The sequence below is a fragment of the Chamaea fasciata genome, unplaced genomic scaffold (genome assembly GCF_029207755.1).
Source record: "Chamaea fasciata isolate MVZ Bird 193981 ecotype frontalis unplaced genomic scaffold, bChaFas1.0.hap1 SCAF_8, whole genome shotgun sequence".
Classification (NCBI taxonomy): Eukaryota; Metazoa; Chordata; class Aves; order Passeriformes; family Sylviidae; genus Chamaea; species Chamaea fasciata.
Genome location: NW_027094093.1, coordinates 17766563 through 17790183, shown reverse-complemented (window position 1 = coordinate 17790183; position 23621 = coordinate 17766563). Strand labels below are relative to the sequence as shown.

The 23621-nt window shown below is 43.4% G+C and overlaps 1 protein-coding gene across 1 annotated transcript in view; it reads right to left on the bottom strand.

Moving 5' to 3' along the window:
- The window catches only part of CHN1 (chimerin 1), a 94887-nt gene that overhangs the window by 5900 nt on the left and 65366 nt on the right, over positions 1–23621 (bottom strand). The window contains exons 8-9 of the mRNA XM_066189897.1: positions 22297–22374; positions 9424–9508 (exon numbers count right to left, since the gene is read on the bottom strand). Of these exons, the coding sequence (XP_066045994.1) occupies positions 9424–9508; positions 22297–22374 (163 nt within the window). The remainder of the gene's footprint in view (positions 1–9423; positions 9509–22296; positions 22375–23621) is intronic.

Here is a 23621-nt window from a genome sequence, read left to right as displayed (position 1 = left end):
GGGAGGTGACCCCAGGCACTGACCCTGTGACTCTGCTTTCAGTGCCATCTCTCCTGTTCTGCCATGCAGACTCCCAGGTGCTGGTCAGGAAACAGCTGAGCCCAGCAAGAGCGGCACCACATCTTAGTGAGGGCGGCTGCCATGCTCTGATGAGCACTTGGAACATCAGACCTCCTGTTCTGCAAGCGTTTCTGCACCTTGCTGCCCTGCCAGCCGGAGTGCCCTGCACTGTCACAGTATTAAGAGATGTAGGAGCTCGAAGGATCAATGCCTTGATGAAAATCTGTACTTTCTTCTCTCACTGCAGGACTGGGTATCTATCTACTGAGAATCCCTCTGTATTTTGTTCCTGCTGATTTTGCCAATACTTGTACTTTTATTAAAGCTCCAAGTTATTTGACTTTGTTCTTTCCGAAACAGTAAACCCCAGAATTCATGGCCAAGTTTTATTTCCGCTAAGTCAGCCGCAGCCTGCTGCTAAAAGCACTTTGTTTACTTAAAAAGGGCTATAAAGCAACCAGATTTGTCACTTAGGATCCTCTGGTTACAATTAAAGTTTGGCATGTCACCTTCAATCCATCAAAACTTGCACAGATCCTGATGCAGATGAAATGGCTGATTAGAATTCTCTTGAGGTGCTTCTGTGCAGGAGTGACCTCTCTTCCTCGTGAGGAGCACGGGCAGGGAGCTGCGGTGCTGAATTTCCCCCCTGGATGTGATTCTGTGCTGTGAACCCCACCGTGGGCAAAGCCACGCCACCCAAACCGCTGCAAACACGGGGTGTCCCCGAGGGTGCTGCGGCCCAGCCTGGCTGGGTGCTTTGCTCCCAGCTCCCCCAGGCTCTCCCCAGCAGCTGCCTGGTCACAGCCGGCTGTGCAGGACCCTGGGCGAGGACAGACCCCACTGCTGCCCCTCCCCTGTGGGGAAGAGTGGTTTGGTCACCCGGGCTCCTCAGTGTGGGCAAAGGCGTCTCGTTCCTGGCAGAGAGGGAACAGTGACAGCCTTGCTTTCACCTGAGCACTTATTTAAATCCCACATTTAGTCAAGCGGTCCAAGACCCCAGAGTGACCCCAAAGTGCCCAGCATCTCCCTACCTGTAGTTTTAGGGCACAGCACAAAGAAACTCTGAACCTGCCAGCCAGCACAGGCAAGGGGAGCTCCTCCCGTGCTTTAAATACCTGTGCCCTGTGCCACATTTTGCCTGAACTTTGAAAAGCCAGGTCTCTCTGTGCTTTAAATAGGGAACACACATTCACTGAAACGTGTGACCTGAGCCCTTCAGTGAGTCACTGCTCCAGCTGTAATATGGCAAGGAGAAGCTGTTCTTGCCTCCTCTGGGTCTTGCAGAACCAAATCAACAAATGTTTGTGGAAATGCACAGGTCAAATTACTCATCTTTGGTGTAAGGTTTAAATACTGTGTCATTAGTAAGACCGGCACTTTTAAAAATAAGGAGACAAAATACTGAATAGGTGCTATTAAAGCAGTCTGCTTTCAAAACAAAGACAAAATTGAGGAGTAAAAATAATAAATAACCAAATAATTAGAGGCAACATCATAACACACACGCAAGGGAAGCAAACTGAGACCACATAGAAAATCTTAAATCTTGACTTCCTTTATTTAGGAATAAACCTTAACAGTACAATAATGGCATTTCCAAATGCAAATATAATTATTGTACATATAATTCCTAAAACTGCCTCAAGAAACACCTCTCTCAACAAGCATGAAATACCTGTCTATCAAAAATGATGTCTACAGTACCGGAATGGCAGCACTTCACTCCTGAGAACTCATGAAGGATTCTGTGAGTGCAAATTAGCTGCTTCACACAGACAGCAATATAGCTCAGAGTTATGTTTCTGGAAACCCAAGAATCATTAAAAATAAAATACAGAAAAGAAAGAAAAAACACATACTCCCAAGTATCTTACACTTGATTTAAACCAATTATTGCTTTGACTGAGATCATCTTAATTATATTTATATACAAGAAAGCTTCAATTCATTAATATCTCAATTTACAGAGATGTTTTCATTGTGAAAACCTTGCTTCTGACAGTATTATTGCTAATCCCATAGTCAGACAGGCTTTGAATCTGACCTCATTAATCCCAGAATAATAATTATAAATGCAGAAGTCAACTTTTCTCCTCTCTCTTTTGTTCTTCATTTGCATTTGATTAGATTTTATGTACCAACTCACTGCTTAAGGGCTTATCAACACTCCTGAGAAACATTTAAAACCTGGAAATATTTCAGATACCTTACGTTTAGAAAACATGTGAGGCTTATGTTCAGTATTATTGGGCTGTGTGGTGTCCTTGTAATAACTAAGGCTTTTTGCCTCTTGTGTAAGCACAGAAAACCATCTTACTTTAGCAATTTCATATCAGTACATGTATCAAGGTGATTGCAGTGAATTTGCACCAGAAAATGGTAATTTTTTCCAATGAAGAACCTGAAACTCACCAGTGCTGTGCTTCCTGAACCAAGTGGGCCTCTAACCCCAGCTGACAATACTTCATAAAAGGCAGAACATCCATGTCTCAGACACTTCACTCATCTGTGGTTCAGTTGATAACTAAGGATGATGTCTTGCTAACTCCACCAAGGTAAAAAGCACCACATCAGGAGGTCAGTCCTCCTCTCCACAGAGCACCGGGAATGTCCCAGTTTTGTACTTAACTATACTCAACTTACTTGTTAGTACTAAAGGACGTGACTTGTACTTTAAACTGAATACTATTAAATAAAAAAAACCAGAAGTCCTCTGTTCTCATTGCAGATCCTTTGAAAGCTTCAAAAGCCATAATTTTACAATCAAGAAGGAAGGAAGAGGAAAGCCAAGTCCTCAATCTCCCTGCATGCTGCTGTGGGGTAAAGTCTTAGGATTGCTTGCCTTGTTTGCACATGAGCTTCATTATTTGGCTGGGTTCCTTAAGATCAAGGGGATTAATTTAATTTCAAATGAAGGGTCTATTTACTTTTCATTATGACAAAATAAATCCAGAATAGCAGCTTTACTCTGGATCTAAAGGAACCAATTTCTTACAGAACCTTCTGGCTGGTGAGGAGCTTCACAGATATCCCCTTAAAACACTGTATCTACTGATGAATCCTAGAATAGTATAGAACAGATGTAAAAGATGCAGTCATGAGCTCTTGCAGGTTAATAGTAAAACTTCTGTTGACTTCATGTTATCAGTTTCACCTTATAGAGATGATTTCTTAGAAGTAGAATTGTAAGTCACTCTTACTATTCCTTTTACAGTGCTATCAAACTGTGGCCACCATTCAAATTTACCGCATGGACCAAAACCAATGCAGTCATAAATTCAAGAGTTTATAGGAAGTTTGGAAATTTAAGGAGGGTGCGTGGAAAGTAATTTTAGATGACAGGTTTGAAAGTCGGTGATAAGCTGCCCTGGCTTTAACAGCATATTGATCTAGGAGTTCAGATGGGCTGTGACATTACTTCTATGAGAAGTAATAAATTTAAAACCTGCCTGACAATAGTTTTCTGTGATGCCTAGAAGAAGGTTGGTAATGTTATAGAAACAGCTAATACTGATGTTAGTCCATTGGGCCAAGAGAACAAATAACATGTTCATATTAAATGCATGAGCAGAGCCAAAAGATAGATGTACGTTACTACAGCCCCATGAGCACACATTATAAATATTTGCAGAGACTAAAATATACTTAGCTGTCGTTTTTTGTTATACTGTTGATTTGACTTCAGTCAGTTTTAGATTTCCTTTGGTTTATGATTTACGGGCTAACATGGCTGCTGATCATGCTCCATCGCAACAATACCATGTGCTACATACATCACTCTAATTATATGTCCGAATTATCCCCCCCAAAATTGATGCATTTTGTCACTCTGAGAGCAGCTTTAAGAGCTAAAGGATAGATTTACATTATCTGCAAGAAGTTTTTCAAGACTCTTCTGAGGTTTGTGGTAAATGTAGGGAAGTGTGGGAGCTGCGGTGCTGGCACCAAGTGTTGCCTTGGGCTGGTCCATTGCAGCACCTACCAGACAGGGCAACACCCTCACACCTGAGCTGTCACAAGAGGACAGTGGGCTACTACACAAGCACAAAGTACTGGCATCGTTCCTTCTTGCAAAGGTGAATAGGCTAGAAAGGCATTTGCTCTCACACATCACTCATGAGCTCGTAGCTTTTCTTTAAAAATTTAACACTCTTTCTGTAGCAGAAGGAGCAATGTTTTCTCTTTTGTGGGATGGAAATTGTGAAAGATTAGAGTCAGTTTGTTCAAGAACTCCCCAGGTTTCCTGTCACGACACGTGCCTACCTCCTCGGCAGCTCCCTGGCTGGGCCACTGGCTTGCTTAAGGCTTCCAGGTCTGTGTGGGCTTGGAGATAAAGCTGCTTTTAGGACTTACAGTTTCAAGAATATATAGCTCCAGAATAGCTTCCCCTTGGGAACAGCTCTGAAGCAAGGCTCTGCTGTCTGATTAGCATTTCAAAATTCCAGAGCTCATTCCTTGCAGCAGTACCACCAGATCCCGAGCTGGTGGAACAGCTTGTCAGGTAGCACATATCTCCAACAGCATCAGCACCTGCTGTGCTGGGCAAAGGCTGTTGTCCAGTCCGCCTCCCACAGCCCTGACCTCTGTGGCTTTGCTTTGCTCTTTGGGCCTTTACTGGGCTGACTGTCTGTGCCCAGCACTCTACAACCAGCAGAATCTGGGTGCTCATCTCAGAAAGAGCTTGGATGTTTTTAAGGCACCAGTGTGGGCAGAAGGGAAGCTCTTCAGGACTGAGCCATGCAAAATACCTTGAGAGTGGGCAACGTGATGAGAACAGCTTGCCTTTCCCTTTGCTGACTTTAGTCACAAGAGCATCAGCTGTTTTTCCAGGCACGGAAAGCATGAGCACTCTGCCTGCACAATCAATGCCTGAGGATGGACAGGATCCTTTGTGCCCTCCTTCATCCTTACACACCAATGGAGCAACACACGGCTGTCCCACATAAAGCATTTCAAAGCAAGGCAAAACAAACAGCAAAGGAAATGGGGCAGCTGTACATCTTTCAGTTGCTGGAGAAGGAAATGGATGAAATGGGGAAATTAAACACTTGAACAGTAATTCACAAAACAGTCCTGCTTTGAGACTGTACTTTAACTCTTGAAAATGAACTCCTAGATCTTACCGTGGTCAGGGCTGGCAGCAATATTGCTTGGGCTCTGCCAGTGGCAGCTGGTTATCTGCACACTGATAGTTCAGCTGCAAGTTAATTTCTATCAGCTCTTCAGAGAGAAGTTACCTGCTCCAGGGAAAGTAAAAGATACGAAACGCTACATGTGTAGCAGGCTGAGATAGTTCGGAGCAAAACTATTAAGGCTGCAGAAATTGTGCTTTGTGTACAGCCTCAGAGGGTTGTGCTTCCTGGTGTTACTAGGAGCAGCCCAAAATACCACCAAAAGCATCCAGGGAAATAGATATAACAAAAATTATCTTTAAGATAAGCTATTTAATGCTTTGTAACCAACCTGTTCAAAAAGAAGAAAATAAAATCTTCTCATTAAATTGCTCATTCATTATAAACAACAAGCAAAAGGGTATAGAGGGAGGATTTGGAGAGTCCTGATGGGCTGGATACATGTGGCAGCTTGACAAATCTACTAATCTGCCTGTCTACCAGTCCACTTGGGTAGCACATGAACTGCATCAGCAATGCTCCAGTCTCTGAGAAATCACTATTCTGGTAATGCTACTGCTTGTTACGTGTTTGTATCCTCCATTAAAAAAACCTCCCTGGTGCACATCTGCAAATTTTCTTTGAATATTGTTATAGTATCTTCTGAACACATTCTGGGCAGTGGGATGAGCCTTGTGAATACGGGAGAGCTTTACATAGGAGGAATGTAACTAAGAATACATTTTGCTAAGTTCATGAATTGGATTTTGATCTGGAGTAAAATCTTATATCTTCATTAACTTCTGCTGACCTTCAATGTTTACATAAAGTGGTGGCATTATAATTTCAAATACTTCTTCAGTCATTTCTGCTTAAGGCAGAAGCGTGCAGGAAAGCATGCTAGAGATGGTGCATGCCATCAGAAAAGGCAGATTCCTTGCATACAGATGTGTCTTCATCTCACAAAAAATTTAAGGGCCTGTAGCTTGGATGCAAAAGCTGGAAGTATGATCCTCTGAGGCAGTAGGGCAGATATTTATTAAAAAGATTCTCCCTAAGGAAGCAAATCTGTCTTTAAAGATGCTGATGAAATAAAGACCAAATTTGAGAGAATGACATTTAAGGAAAAAGAAACTATCTCTTTTTTGTTAGATACCTCCAGCAGAAGTCAGACTATATAGTACACCCACCCATTAATTTCCTACAGGATCCAAATCCCAGACATCACCCCCAGTTCTAATTTTGGAAGACAATGAAGTTCTTCTCATGTTTGGTGGTTTGTATTAATCCCCAAAGCTTTGCAGTCCAGGTAACACCCAACATCTCATTTCAACCAACAACCATCCATCAGGTGTCCAATGTAGTGCCTATGTTTACCCCCCAACTTTAAGGAAGGAAAAGACACAATCCTCCTTCTTTGTCTACCACAAAACCTGAACAAGGACAAGTTAGGGAGAATCCACCTTACAGGAATTACTAACCTGACAGGATCCTGAACACACTCCAGTCTGTCCTCTGTCAGAGAGACAGACATTGAGCCAGGCTGGACTGAAACAAAGCATGACTCCAGTTGAACTTGCTAAGGCATCACTGCTGGTTGCTATGGCATGTGTACTCTTATGAATGTTTGGTTCTGGCTGATAATTTTTTAAAGGATTGGCTTACTTTGTGTAACATAAACTATCAGCCATTAGAAATAAGCTCTGTTTTTTCCACTGGCTCTTCCTCCTTTCTGAAATGGGTGACATTTATCTTTGCTGTCTGGTCTTGGACTGTCCTACACTTCTCTTTTTACATGTTTTTGTGCTTCTGCACAGAATAGGATTTAAAATGGTTGAGAGTAGCCCATGCAGTAATCCACTTCTATTTGTTAAACATATTACTTCTGAACAGCAAATAGAGTCCTCTTGAGATGTGCAACTGTTTGCTATAAAAAGCAAATGCTTTAACAAGTATAAAATTACATATGATCCATGCAGTTTTGCTCATAGGTATTTTCAATGAAATGATTATACAGACCACCAAACAGATTTTATGGATTTCCCTGAAATGGCACTGAACCCCACTTGAATTCAAGTGGGCTGCATCCTGCTAAAAGCTGTAATTTTTTTTAAGTACAAAACTACTCTGAAAAGCAATGGGCTCATGTTGCTCCTGGTTTACTGTGCCTCATTGTTTCCATATTAAAATGACTCAGTTCAGAAGCAATTTTTTTTTTTTTTTTTAAAAAAAACCCCACTGTAAGACCACATAAACTTGGCCAAACTCACACCACTCAAGCCTGAGCTCCCCTACATTAGTACATTAGCACTGGCTGTGCAGGCCCTTGTTCTGTGCCTGTGCACCTCCAATACTTCCCTGAAATGTCCAGATCTGTGCAGCTTCTGGCTCTGTTGGCTGCACAGCCTCAGCTGTGGGAATGGGCAGACACTGCTGCAGCCTCACCCCACCCCAAATCCTTGCTGACACTTCAGCAAGCATGGTTGCTCAACATAGGATTTTAAAATACAAATAAGATCAAAAAAATTACTGGAAGCTACCAACACTGACGTGAAACCTCACACAAGACAGAAAGCCCTAATTATAGTTTCTGAACCTATGAAGTCATCTAATACACATATGTTCCCTACACTGCAAGGAGAATGGATACATGCAGTACTTATTACCATCCTCATAAGGAGGAAAGAAAATCAGATTTTGGAAGCTTTTGGAAACCGACAATTTAGAAAATCTGCATAAATCTAGAAAATCAGCTCCATTTCAGTTTAAAAAAAAAAAGGGACAGTACAAAATAATAAGCACTTTGGATTTAATTGTAAAAGCAATAGTATTAATTCCACAGTGCCATGCAGCATTGCAATCCTTTATACCATTTCTTTTCATTGTTTTTCTGCATCAAAGTTACCTAACATTGATTTGAAAAATACTTGACATCTCTCCTAAATGCCCAAATGGAAGAATCTAAGGCAAGGAATAAAGATGGCACACTTACTGATTCAACTGTCATCAAAAACATGCTAATCAGAAAACCAAAATCAAGCTTCCTCTTCCTCTCCTAGCACTGTACACCCTGTATAAAATCAAGGGCAGTAAAAAGTACTAACAATCTTCAGTCAGAAGTAGAGGACATGGCTGCAATCCTGTATTCTTAGTAGAGGGAAAATACTGAGAAAGGAAATGCCATTTTTACATAATGTCTTAAAACAGAGCTGCACTCCTTTGTGCATCCTGGACAGTGCAGACTCTAATGGTAACAACAAAATATTGCATTCAAATAGTTATAGGTGAAGAATTTAAAAATATTTCAATCCTCTGTGGCTAGAAATGATTTAAAGTATTACTTTTTTGCAGTTCTGTGATAAGAAGCCTTTCTATTTGCTTGAGACAAGACTTCAGAAAGCTTTAAACAGAGCAGATTTTCTTAAATTAGCTTGAAAATTCAGTTTCCAGGGCAACGTAAGCAGGTCTTCATACATCAACATCTCTTTGCACCATTTTTATAAATACAGTTTGCTGAATGTCATAAGATAGCTTTTAAATACAGCAAACTATTTTGATCACTTAAATCCTTTTCTTTGCCTTTGAAAGAAAGCCGACTGTCCTTTCCTTTCAGAAGAACCTTATCAATAAAACTGTCAAACTGTTTTCCTTTGGAGAGGCTTTATTCCAGAAATGCCTGCAGTGATACCCATGTATGCAATACATTTCTACCAGCACCTGAATGTTTATGTAACATTTCAGTAGGCATCCCTTATTCATCATCCCTTTTCTTACTTTCTTTTCAGTTCGCAAGCAGGAGATGTGATTTAGGGCCTATGGCACACTGAGAGTCAGCTGGTTTATACATAAAATTAACCTTAACGTCTGTTTCACAGAAGCAACAGGGAATTTGCTGATGCCCACATTGCACACCAAGATCTCCAATGACTTTCTCAAACCTACCAATACATGGAATGGTATAAAAGAAATAAAGCTAACTATGCATCTACTTGCTCCTCCATTCTAAAAGGGTGTGTGGGGGGGAAAAATCTTAATGATGACGATTGCCTCCTCTCTGCAAGTGCTCTGCATCACTCCAGTGAGTTACCGAAACAGGTACCTGAAACCATCAGCAGCAGAGTGGATACATTTCCTCCTTCCATTGAACAAGGAGCAGACTGGCCCCACAGTGTCACGGTGGAACAGGCTGCACATTACAGAGTTACAACACGAGGAATGACTCAGGAAAAGAACACTGCATGACTGTTACCTGCACATTTTACTCCCTGAGCAATGAGGCCCCACATGAAGTTGGCACAGTATTCACACCAGTGCGGGCCCCTGAACGTGTGCACCTGGAAGACAGCAGCAGAAAGGAGAATTACAGAAAATGACCCAACCATTTCACAGATAACAGTATCAATGCATGTAAACAGTGCAGAATTCCTCTTGTTTGAAGGTACCATATGCAGTTTCTGGAAGTTTTCCTTTATCATGGCAGGAAAGGAAGAGAGGAACTAAGAAAGATTTAACAACAGTTAAATTTGCAGAAGTGTGGAAAACTGAGTCCTCCATCCTGAGCCATCCAGAGTAGCAGAACTGGGTCTGTGGGGGGTCTGCTCTAAGACCAGGTCAGAGAAGCAGGCATAGCCCCTCTCCCACCCCTTGGCATTCCTCTGTGTGGGCAAGAGTCTGGCCACAAGGCAAGGCTTTTGCAGCAACTGTGCAAGAGTTCACTTTTCAATTTCAAATGCCTTCTGCTATGGCCTTCCCTTCATAAGGCACTGTGTGAAATGGGTAGGGGGCTGTAAGATTTCACCTCACATGGAAAGAGTCCTGCCAGGCAAAAATACCACTGCCACACAGAAATACTGTAAATCTGCCTAGAGACTTTTCAGTTTAGAATAACTCCAATAGGAAATTAATTTTCTTCAGACTAATGCTACATATTGAAAATCCAAAATGAAAAAAAAGAATCCACCGAACCAGGAAAAAATTCAAAGCTAAAGAAGAAAAAACCCCAATGCTGCTTTCATTCCTGGCTCACATGCTTGTTACAAATCCTGCAGCCACCATTAACTGCTCCTGATTTTATTGTGATAAAGCTCCTGCTGTAGGAAACCACAGGATTCTTTACAGAGAAAACCATTACCGCCTTCGCCAGCGTAAAAGGCTTTGAGCCGCTATTTAGAATAGACAGGCTGAAAATAAAATTAGTAGCTGATGATCATAAAGAAATGAAATTTGCAGTGCAATATAGCAAAAATGCTTTAGGCTGAAGTCACTCGGCTCCTCAGAGCTGCTGAGCGGGTATGGGGGCAGGCAGTAACCTCACGTGTGTGCAGTGCCCAGTCGGATCAGTGCGGAGCAGGAGAGAGAAGGAGCTGGTAGAAGCGTTTGTTCCTGACATCTGCACACAGCTCTGGCTATGAACACTGAAAGGCAAAGCGGCCTGACTGAAGGGGCAAGTGTCCCCCACGCCACTGATGGAAGAGGCAGCTGGGTCCAGCTGACACCCCCACAAGCGACAACGCAGAGCAGCACCCTGCAATTCAGACCACAGCTCAGTTCTGGCTAAAGGAAGGTCGGCAGCCTCCTGGGCTTTCAGTACCCTCAGAGCAGCAGTGAGACTGTGGAGACAGTCTGGAAGGTCACTCCCGGATTCACCAAGTAATCCACGTGCACATCTATGCTAAGTGAGGCCCCGGTCCAAAGTGAGCCCAGGCTGCCTGTCCCCAGCCATCCCACACACCTCTGGAAGGTGAGATGTGCTCCAGGAGGCCTCTTCTCCCGGCAGCCCTGGCTGACTTCCTCAAAGCAAACGATGACAAGACTGTCAGCATCTGTACTCTCCATTTTCTTTTCTCCTCTCACCACAAAGAGATTTTTCACACCATTCGTTCCCTTACCCACCCGCACTACCCACACCTTTAGACTTTCTTCCTCAGCCTGGTGGTTTTTATTCAGGTTTTTGGCAGTGTTCCCTTCTCAGAATAAGAACATCCTAATATCCTCAAGTAAAACATTGTACTTCAATGCGTGCAGGACTAACAGATTTTTTTTTTTCAGGGAAAGAAAGAAGGCATCATTTCAGTCACCATCTTTTTTGGTTTTTGGGTCAAATTCCCCCTGAAACATACTTCTTTAAAATACTTCTCAAAAATTTTGTAGAGGAAAATTGAAACAAAATTGACATTTCAAAAGTCTGGACAATCACGAATTTCTTTACACAGTATTTTTCAGTTTTGTAAGTTGTTTTGGTTTTAGTATCTCTGATTGCACAAAGGAGGGGAATTTTGTTTTGTTCCTTAAAATGCTGACTGACACATTAGTTCTTTCTAAATAAAAAGAATTATACTATCCTGCCTTGTGCCTCTGTGGTTGCTGATTTCAATTCATCAAACACCAAATCAGTGAATGTGCTGTTTGCTGAAGCATTTCCAATGCTTCCTTAGGTGCTGGAGTCCCAGCTTGGCTTCTCCAGAGCCATCCCCAGTGCTGATACTCACTAAACCTCAGATGTCCGATCTCCAGGCTGGCTGTTTTAGTAGTGAACATTCTTCCTTCCTGGTATCTTGCTCCCCACCATGGTCTGCATGTTTCCATCTCTTCCTGATTCTCCTTAGAAACTCTTCTGCAGGGTCTATCACATCCCAAACCTGCCACTCCAACCTTTTGCCTCCATTTTAATATTATGAGCTTTTTCGATGAGCTCAGTTTCTCTCACATGTATTAACTGTGATTCACCTAGATTCTACCACAGCCAGTTCCCCTGATATCACCCTGGCTCTCAGCCTGCTCCTCAGAAGAGTTTACATGATTCATCATCAACCTAAAAACAACAAGGACAAGGTGGACTCTCCTCTTCCCTACCAACACTGTGTGTGCTGGTCAAGTCTCACAACACCAGGACTGACTTTGCCCTCCGGAACCACTGTCTCTGCAGCATTAGCACTGCTGTCTCATCCCATGCAGCCAGGCTTCTTCCAAATACTGAAATGCCTTTCCATATCATCAGCTGGATTTACCCAGAGTCTGCTCTGCTTTATGCTGCCCCATCCAAATTAATGTTTCTTACCCATTATTCTGATTGCAAACTCAAAAGAGATTAAAAGGTGAGGGTAGGTTTTCCTGTGTCCCATGACGCTCTGCCTTGCTTCTGCATCCTCCATTTGCGATGGGAGGTTCTCTGGCAATAACAAACAGGAGCCCCAGAGGTCACAATGTCCTTCCAGTCCTGGTGTATGCAACCCTTCAAGATCAGCTCTGAAGCCTCTGTTCCTGAGGGGTTTCTGAGCAGTGCTGTCTTTTCCCAGAGCTCAGCAGTGCCAGAGCATCAATACTCCCACTTCCGTGGAGTGGAACCGGACACCTAACCCTGCACTGGCCTCAACACACACCCTCCCTGGGAATTAAATCAGACACAGTGGATGATGCCAGAAAATACTGGAAAATTGGTCTACTGAGGTAGGCCAGAACAGCCTCTAATCCCAGTTAGAGGACGGGTGGGGTCTGGCAGCTAAAAAGAAACACCTTAGCATCCCTTTGCTAGTTCAAGAACCAGCACCTGCAAACAATACTGCATTTATCACATGGCACTGCTTAATACAGCATTCTGATTTTTATATTTCACTTCCCATTCTAAAAACTAGCCAAGCAACATGTCTGTTTTCAAAACTAAAAGATGCTTTCCAGAAAAATTTCTAAAAACACACCCAGCAGAGTCCCAGAGATCCTGACTTAAATTACAAGGGGTTTCTTTCCACTTGTAAAAAAGAGCATCTGCCATATGCAGATTTTACTGTCTTATAAAATGTGAGAGAGCAGAGTTGCCAACTGAGGCTTTACATCTCCCAATCCTTCCTTTCTCACTCCCACCCAAAAATCTTCTTTTTTCTTTCCAAATGGGAGTAATTCTTTAAAAGAATCTGGAAAATGAGTGAGTGGGAGAGCAAATTAAACTGGTTTTAATCTTAATTTGTAAAATTTCAGGAGAAGAAAATCAGTGTAAAAGAGAAGTCTAGATAAATTTAAAGGAAAATATTGCCTCAGAAACTATAAAATACTATTACTAAGCTGTCCTGCAAGTCTGAGGTAAGTGGAGGGCCTCATGTTAGGTTTACACCCTAGGCGTTTCTATTTTGAACTCTCCTGCACTATCGACAAGGTGTAATAATATAATATTTAAAATAACTACTGTGAACTATGCAAAAGTTTTTTTGCTCAGGCTTAAAAGGCATTTTCTTATACCAAGGAAACATAGCTTGATTCTTGTGATTAACAACTCTGAGTGTTAGAAAAGTTCACTTATTTTTGTTTTGCATTGAATTAATATTTTTTTAGAAAACACAAAATTTTAGGAGAACCAAATAAAAAATGACCCAGTGCCTCTGACAGCAGATTATACCACAAGCTGTGAACTCCTCAAGCAGATCTCTCCCCATTATTTCTCAGGCTCTATAAAGGTCACTGTTGAAGTTAGTTACCCGTGCATCTTGTTACTCCACTTTTTTTTTATGCTTTGGCTTTTCCAAGGCAGTTATTCAGCTACCCTTAATTGCTACCTGAAGACCAGGAATAAGGCAGCAGATAATTTGTATTCTTAACTGGGAGACTTACATTTTATCACTTGTCAAGGCAGGCAGGAAGAGAATGAGAAAATATCAGTGAAGTGCTGTGCAAACGTGGTATGAGGGAAGATGGAGGATCAACAGAGCTTTAGCAAAGCCACTGATGGGAAGAAAACAAGGCTGGACTTGGAACTATGGTTACAGAAAACCAGTACTGAGCACATAAAACAGAAGTGTTTGGGATAGTCTATAAAAAAGGCTTCCTTTGTTGAGAGGCTGCTGCCATGGTCTCACTGAATGTTTGTTCCATCAGACCCTGCTCCAGAGCCTCTTCCACAGCCCTCCACAGCAAACTGCCGGCCAGAGTAACAGGGTCTGGAAAATCCAGGCGTTACCATCTGTTGTGGGATGGGGTACTTCACCTTGAAAAAGCATGGGAAAAAATACTGCTGGTCTATACTTTCGGGCTACCAAAGCCTTACACATTAGGCAGAAGCCTTGTCAGTGCTCAGAGAGGAGACCAAGTCCACCAGGGACATGGCACACCCCCAGCTCGTGCACCACATGGTGCTTCAAAGGTCCAGGTCTACTGGCTATTCTCTCCTTCAAACGAATTCCCAAGGATGATGAGACACTGCTGATGGAGACTGTCAGCTCAGTGGTCCTAACTGATTTGCAATTCCATCAGCCGAATTCTGCCTATTGGGGCTTTACCAAGCTTTTAACTGAATACAGGAGACATTGTAAATCTCAATTAAAACGATGAACTCAGCCTGTATTATTAACGTCTGTTTTCCCTGTCACAGTTGATTTTATCAGGCACTGAGCAAATCCATACTGGCATCCAATAGGCATGCCCTTTTCATCCATCCCTGGTCCAGACAGAGATTGCCTGGACATGAAGAGTAAAGAAAAGATACGAGTGAGAAACTCAACCAACAGTTTGGGCAATGCTCCAATTTATCCTTGTACATATTATGATGATTAGATAGTGCCTCTAAAACAAGGGTCTCAAAGCACTTCAAATATTCCAGCACATGGAATTCTCCTGTGAAGAAAATATTGCAGCTGACAAGTAATCTGAGAAGCAAGAAGACTGCCATGACAACCCACACTGCAGAGCAGTATCTGCAAGATAATTGCTTTCATGCGAAGGTGTAACAGAAATGAGGGTAAATGAGACCAGTGGAACAGACCTTCTCCAGAACTACAGCTGACTCTGCTTAGCCCAGCTGGTGTTAACCACGGGGCGCCAGCCTGGGACCTCCCCAATGACGATGTGCAGCAGTTCCGGAGAGGAGAGATGCTGTCAGAGTGCTGCCTTGCCCAGAGCATGGGGTATAAATAGCATCGCTATTGCCAGTGGGGGCATTGAGAATGTGGAGCAGGACAAGCTCCCTCCATGTCCTCACCCACTTGGAGCCAGAAGCGCTGTCAGATCTTGTTTACTCTCTGGTTTGCACTGCCTGTGTCAGCAGAGATGGGAACAGCTGGAAATTGAGGTTAGTTTGTGCTCTACGAGAGCCAAAGCGAAAAATGAGAATTGCAGGTTGTTGGTTTTTTTGCTTGTAAATTGAGTGAAAATGGCCACCTTTCTTTCAGGATGGAATAGCAGATTTTCTTTACACTGACATCTGGAAATGGGAACATTTTGCATTTTATTCCAGGTCCAACTTACTTGATACATGCCTCCATACAAAAAATTCTGGAACTAGAGGTGAAAATTGAATAAAATCCTTAAAACTGAAATTGTAAATACATACATATCCTAGGTGTAAATAGAACATAAACCCGAGAGATTTCTAAATAAATGCTTCTGTCAGGATCCTAAGGCTAACTTGGAGTAAAAGCTGTTGATGATGAGAGAGCATAACATGCTCTAGAAGCTTCTAGAGGCAAAGTCTCAGTCCTCCCCAGAGCAGTGCTTCCTAGCCTTACCAGAGAAATTAGCTGGTCTGGTTTTGGGCTGTGCACAAGGCAAACTCACAGGATCCACACGTGGGGACTAATAAAAATGTGCGGGAAGAAATTACAGCTTAAATAAATAAAGGATTTAGAAAAAAGACTTTCTCTCTCTCTCTCTCATTTTTTTGAACAGTGGCAAAGCCTGAATTTAGGGACTAGCACTAGGAAACCAGAACGGTTTAAGTAATACTGTGCTATTTGGAATCTGCTTTGGAAAAGCTCTGGCTTTCCTCAAAAAAGTAAAAGAGTGCAAGTAACATTAAATAAATACTCTAGGAGATTAAAATCCATCAATGCCTAAAAGCTTTTCTGGACTGAACTGCCTTACAATGTAACTATGAGTTTCAGAAGGAACAACCCAGAGTGGATGAGGTCTTCTCAGAAGTTCTGTGGAAGTTTTTTTCCATTTAAGTTCTCCAGGTATTTTCTCTGCCTTTGAATCATTTTTTCCCCTCGAGTTCTAGGAGTCTAATAGAAACATTAAATTTCCTGAGGTTTTCTTATCTGTGGGAACACACACTGACTCTCCCCAGGGACTATCCTAGAGGCACCCAGCCCTCTCTTTGAATATTCATATTAGTACAGTGGCTCAATTAAAGATATTTCAAAAACATGACCGGTGCCAGTTCTGTTCCTAACAAATAATACAGCATCCTCTTTTCAGTGGAACTAGATCAATTTACCGAAAATCAGCATCTGCCCCAGTTTTCAGGACATCAGAAATAGAAATGAGTTCATGTCAGAAGCCACAGAAAAATGGTTCTGCTTAATATAGTAAGAGTTTGTTATAGTTTCTGGCCTTTTTGCAGCACTTCTGCATTTTCCATCTCCCAGTTTCTAAGTGTTTAGCCATGGCTCTACAGAGAAGCTCTCTAGAATAAGATGTGGCATGGAAGTGATTTGCGATGACTTATTACACTAGCAAAACATCCACCACAAATGCAACTACCCCAAAAAATATCTGGGCCAGGGCCAGGGGGGTTTATTTGTTTCCAAGATGTGATACAAATTTCACTAGCAGAGTAACTCTTGTTAATATCAGCAGCCTCTTCATTAAAGCGATGCTTGAGTCTGTCTGCATTAGCAAAGTCTTTCCAGGGACTGGTCCTCACCTGAGCCTCCAATCTTCGTTTATATTTAAGGTTATATTCTTCCTCCACTTACTTCTGGAAAATCATGTTGTCTCTGCTCTGGAGCTCCCCATTTGGCCTTTCAAGTGGGTCATCCTCAAAGAGAAAGCCAGGATATTGCTTCAGTCGAGGAGGGGGATAAGGAATCTCAACAAACAAGGCTCATCAGCACCTTGGCTGACTTAGTTTAAGCAACCATGGAAAAACATCTCTCTGGAAGAAGTGGCTTGAAAGGGAATTATGTTGTTAATGTTAACTGATTTAGCAAGCAGCCTTGCAACTGTTATTTATTACAATTAATTGACTGTGCCGTCACCACTAGTAAGATAGTGACTAGGAAACAGCATGAGAGTACCCAGCACTGCACAAAGAGAAAGCAAAAAATAAGTCTTCTGGAGACAGATCTGTTTTGTGAAGTGTAAGAGAAAAACAAGACAATATCCTGGGGAAAATGATGCATGGAGGCACAGATTTCAGGCCAGCCCTGACAGGCACAGACACCTTCTTGCTTCAGTGAAGCACCATGGCACTAATCTAGGCAGAAGAGTGGGTTTGTGCCTTGGACTATCAGCAGTAAGAAAACACCTGCAGGGTGTTCTGCAGGCTCAAGTCACTAGGAGCCAGAGATGTCTGAAAAAATACCTGTAACCAGCCAAGGGAGCTAAAACTTCCCCAGGGCCCATGAGTCACAAAAGCTGGAGGGGAGTGAAGACCTTTAAGGTGTTTCGTCCAGGCTTATTTTAAATTTGCTAAGTGATGAGGAGGTTATTGCACTGACTAACAAATTTCACAACCCAGGAGACTTCTTGCTATTCATCTCAGATTTTCACCTTCCTCTTCCTTTTGAGATATCATCCCATAAATCCCAGCTCCTCTTCCACAACTGCCCTCCTTATCATGAACATTTTCCAGCATAGTTTTATCTCTTTCCGCAGCCCCATGAAAACAGCAGGCAAAGGAGTGAGGTCAGTGCCCATAGCCAAAGCACAGCACCAGGTGGTGAGAAGATGCAGAAGATATTCCACGTCAGATAGGGCAGACTCAGGGCAAAAGGTACCTCATTAGATGTACCTTTTTTATCGGCAAAAATCTACAGGATGTAGAGCAGAAATGGAGAGATGAGGAGATGAAGAGTGGCCAAGTGCAGAGGACTGAGCAAGAGGAATCCTATGTGTTCTCTACCCTAATAAACTGCCTCACCAGAGAGAAAAGATGGCGAAGACCTTAAACCCAACTTGGATTACTTGCTGTCTAAGTCTTCTGGCCTAGAGCCCACTTCACACCTTCCAACCCAGAGCTTCCCCTGGTCCTCCTCTCATTTTCCATCCACATGGCACCTTGCCACAGGCATCTTTTCGCCTCAGATTTGCAGTTCCTCTATTGCCTTAAATTCCTCTTTCATCTGACTGCCCAGAAGTGCCCAGCTGCTTCCTACACTTAAGCTTATTGGATAGATTAAATATCAGCTGGGTAAGAAATTTCATTTTAATTTACCAGCCACCACACTTACTGCCTTTTGGGGACAATATAAGCAACTATGAGAATTGTAAGGGACAGTAAAAAGCATTCTTATTGGTAGGATCCAGGGGTAGAATAAATTTATAGGAATGATTAGGTACGAATCTGTTCTGTCCACTTCTATGAAGTTACAGAACTTTGTAACTCTTCTGTTACAGAACCTTCCCCTATGATTAAGTCCTTTTGGTAAGAAAATAACCCCACTGGCTTCAGCTATGCTCCCTGTCAGCACTTCAAAGAGCACAGGTCTCCCAGAACTTCCACACAGAAGATGCTCTTGTTCATCCACACTGGGTAGAAGAATGAGCTTGATATCAATCACATACATGCACCCCATCCCACATCGATATGTCTGTACCACAGACTGTGGGGAGATTTAGTCCCCATAATGGGAAAGTGAACTGAAAGAAAGAAAAAGCCTTTCTGTGAGAAAAGGGGGCGCTCAAATTTTGAGGATGGTGAAGTGACTGTCCTCATTTGGTCTAATGATTCATCTTACAAGAGATCTCATTCAGTGTGCTGGATTTCAGAAAAGCACATTAAATGGAGGGAAAGCAAAAGTAATCCAAATATACAAAAAGATAGAGCAAATCAAGTCACATTCACATCAAATTCCATTATTCAATTAGAGCTAAATAAACTACTGTATCAAACAACCTAATCCTCTTTAATCTGATATATTTGAATTATTAGAAAATGGGTCTTTTATATTAGATTTATAGAGAAGAACACAGAAATATTAATTTAATTTTTTATATAAATTGGAAAAGGCAAAAATATGTTAAAAGTAGAATACTTTTCACATCTAGCTTTCATCCTGAAGGACATGCATTTAAAACTCAGAACTGACATTTATAAATAATCATCCCTTTCTTTACTTATGGAGATTATTTTAAGAGAGTTCAGGCACTCTGTATTTACATTTGAGATGTGCTCATAAGAGACCCGACTTCCCCATCCAGAAGAATATTACAGAGTTGGAGATCATTACCGACCAGCTCTGCTTGCAGAGATCCCTGTCACCTTGGCTACCCAGCCTGTTCCCTTCAGGCAGGAGACAACTCACATTCCAGGAGACTTAAGTAAGATCAAACCCTCTCAAAAACCCTGCCATGTCAGCACTCCTAGTAAAACTGTCTTTACATTCTCCTTTCAAACAACCCTTGGAGCAAAACATAGGTTAATGGATCTGTTCAGAAGACCTCTTGATGATCTAAAAGCAGCTTTCACGTTCACCCCTCCCCTAGGCACTGCACCCCTGTAATGACGATTCACTACACTGCTCCTCTGCCACCGTGTTCCTCTACCAGAGCTTTGCTGCAGGCAAGAGTCTGAGCATTCAAACTGCACCTGTGTCCCCAGCCACCCCACAGAGACAGGAGGTGCAGGGAGAGAGGGAGAACTGAGGTCCCCTAGCCTGTGGTCAAGTCTCTGGGAGGTTTGCTAAGGCCAGCCTGCCTCTGGAGTGGCTGCAGCTGTCACCTTCCCTTCTCCAAGAAAACACTGCTGCTCGTGTGCATTTGCAGCTCTCCATTTCTCCTGTCTCTGCTACGATGCCGCAGCATTTCCAGTATAAAAGGATTTTTCAGACCCCTTCATTTCTGTAAGCAGTGATGTGAGTGATCAAAGAAGCAGCTGGGAGAGGGTTATAGGGGTGCCTATCTGGTGCCTTGTGCCTGCAGCACAAAAAGCAGATTGGCTGCAGAGGTACAAAGCAGCGAACACCCTCCTGTTTGCTGTGGAGCCCCTGGGGACAGCAGTCACTGTTGATTAGCTGAACTGGATAAATTTATTTAATTTCTGAGTTGTTTCCTTCAAAAGTCTAGGTTGAAGACTCTGGGCCTGACATTTCCTTCCTCCCCACATGGGTGACAGATAAGCTACTTGGCAGACAACCTAGGAGACTCATGCAGACATTTTAAATGATGACATCTATACATGTGAGGAAGAAGATTTGACAGATGCAAAGGAATGACAGAGGAGAAAAGCACACGAGCTAACGACGGCCATTCATTTTAGAGCCATAACAGAGTACACACTAAGAGCTTACGTTTCTACTTTTTATTCTGATGGAAGAGTAGCCGCATTTAGTGTTCATGAATGCCAGAAGCACTCCTTCCATGGGAAGGTTGGTTGCAGCACACCCTGTAAGGGGCTTGTCCCCTTCCAGTCTTTTGTAGCAAAAATTAGCTGTGAAAGGCGACTCCATTCCAGTGACTTGAGAACAGACCTACTTCTCAAGGTATATTTTTCTGGCAACAGTATGTATAAAGGTATTACAGTACCACTATTATAAAGAAAACAATCCGTGTGGAAAGTCTGTGCCACGGCTGTGACCTTGGAGCAGACACACAGTCTGTTTTTGGAAAAGACTGGAAAACTCACAGCTCCAAAACTTTCCATAAAGAGTTTATGGAAGAAAAAGAAATAAACAAACCTGAATGAATGAAAATCAGGTTATCAGATTATTTTTGAAACAGATGTGTTTCAGGCTGCTAAAGAAAAGCAACTAGGGAACACAGATGTGCAAAATTAAATACTTATTATCCTACATACACTGTAGTACGTGGAAAATCACGATCTGCTGGCATCTGCAAGAATTATCTTCAAACTCTAACGAACAAATGAAAATTGCAAGATGCTGCAGATATTTAGGACACCTCATGAGCCTGTGAAAAAATGCTCCGCATTGAACTGTCAGCCAGCACAATTACGTTATGCCAAGCATTTATATTAAACACTTCTTACATACCAATCTGTACATAGTTTTCAAATTTGTGCTTAATGGAAGAACTCAAATGAAACAAAACATCTGATCACATAAAGTTTCCACTTTTGGTGATTATCTGCACTCAAAAGCCAGAAGGTGGTTTAAATAAAATCAGATGGAGGACAGGTAAATTAATATATGTGCATGCATGTGGACATTCCCACATTCCAACATGTGTGTGTGATGGAAATCAAAACTGAAAACAGGAGACATTTAACGGATGCTTATATCATCAGATGCCTGTATTATATTAACAATCTGCTCTTCTCTTAAAATAAATAAAAGTAGGTTTTTTGGTTTGGTTTTTTTTTACATTAAAGATAACATATGGCCTTCAAATTATACATCTGAAATTTGTACTGTCATCTACAGGAATCCAGTAAAACATCAGTTTATGTAGTCTTAAAACTAAGACTGCCTATCATCAAATGTATTTGATCACCAAAAGGTTGCATTGCTGAGTCCTTACTGGACACCCAGACACAAAACATAAATATGTTGTATTGACATGTATCTCTCTTACCAAAGAACATTGGTTATTTAAGGCAATTAAAACAATAACTAGAAGCTACGTAGAAGACTAAGTAATTTTTATTAAAACAAAAGGTAGTTGCCGATGTCAGGATGTCCAACAGCTTCATGGTATAAGTCTTGCTAATTTCAACACTCAATTCATCGACACAGGAGAAAAGCCAGAACTGAGGGAAATGCAGACCATCTGCTCAATCCAGATGCAGCAGAACACACTTCTTACCTCCAAAGCTGTTTACCATCAACAAACAGAGATAAGAGCAATTTAATCATCTAACTATAGATCTAAGAGATTTTTTGGCATTGAAAGTAAAACTGGACTACATTCGAGTTGAAAGAAAACTTTGCTGTTTTTCCTCACCTTTAGCATCTCTCTCCGTATAAACCAATTCTAAATAAAAGAGATAACTGGATATGGCAAATAGTATCTAAATAAATGCGTGCACACAAGCAGCCAACAACAAAATCCCAGTTCCTCTGCTGCATGTTCTAAACGTGCCTAATTGATGTAACCGGCAACGTGGTTTACTTGCAGCTTTTAAGTTCCTAGAAAGTCACAGTGCACATACATACGATTTCCTTGCAATACCAGACCCATTTTAAAACACGAGCTAAAGCTCCCGTGCCTGAAGAAGAAATTAGCTAGGAAAACGTCTTACCTTGAAATTATGAACCTTCTCGTATTTCGGAACATGTTCATTTTCCTTCAGAGTTGCTCTTCGGACGAGCGACGTCAACTGCGAATAAGCAAAGAGTTTAAGAGGTTGCCAGATTGTCACAGACGCCTTGCGAGCGCCCAGTTTCATGCCCAAGGCTGCGAGCAGCAGATCGCGCTGCCGGCCCTCGTGCCCGGCGCGGTGCCCCGCGTTGCCGCCGGCTCGGTGCGCTGCCCAGGGCTCCCTGGCCGGCATGCTGCCGTGGAGGCGGCGGCCCGCCCGCGCCCGGCTGTGTCACACTCGGGCAGGCGGGGCGGCGCGGACCATGCCGCAGCCTAGGCTGCTGGGGCGGGCGGCGCGGCCATGGAGGGCACGGGCTCGGCGGGGCGCGGGGCTCGGCGCTGCCGGCGGGCGGCCTGCGGGCCGGGGGCGGGCGGCAGCCGGCGGCGGGGACGCGCAGCCCGCGGCCGCTCCCTCCATCGGCGGCGGCCGGCTCGGGGGGCGCGGGGACGCGCACGCCTCGCGCCCTGCTCCCGCCCGCTGCCCGGCGCGGGGGCGTCGCGGCTCCGCGCGGAGCGCAGCGGCCCCGCCCCGGGGCGGCCGCAGCCAATGGGGCCCCGGCGAGGCGGGCGGAGCGGCCCCGCCCGGAGCGGCTCTCCCCTCCCGGAGCGGCGGGATGAGCCGCGCACCGCTAGAACAGGGCACCTCTGCGCTCCTGCGGGTGTCGCGGGAGGCAGGGCACCGACCAACGGCCCCAGGGGACACGGCGAGAAGCGGCTCTCCCCGACCCCGCCCCGTCTGCCATGGCCTGTGCACCAGGAGGTACGGCCAGGAGCGGGTAGTGTGACCGATGATGGGCACCGCTATTCCCTTAAAATTAAGTTTTTCAGTACTTTTCGTGTGAAAACATGCTCACCAATTTCACATCTTCTAGGGGTATGAACACAAATGTCACCCCAAGTTCATTGCAGCACTCCACCCAGCAAAGACCTGAACCGTGAACTGCTGGTGATGCCTCTCTTTAGGAATTTACAGATCCTAACAGAAGGTGAATGAGCAGTCTCCCACTGGACCAAACCCTGAAGTTTGGACGGATGCAACTGACGATGAAATGTACACAGGGCAGTCCGATTCTGCCAGCCCTCACACAAACTATTTCACACAACCATTAAAGCCTTGAAACTCAACTCCCACAGAAGCCAGAATCAGGGGGCTCGCAAAGGAGCAGGGCAGACTTTATCACATCCATCCGGAGCTGCCCACCAGGGCAGCCCAGCTCAGGCGGCTCCCTCCAGCTGAGCACTGACAGCCGGGAGGGCTCACCCCGA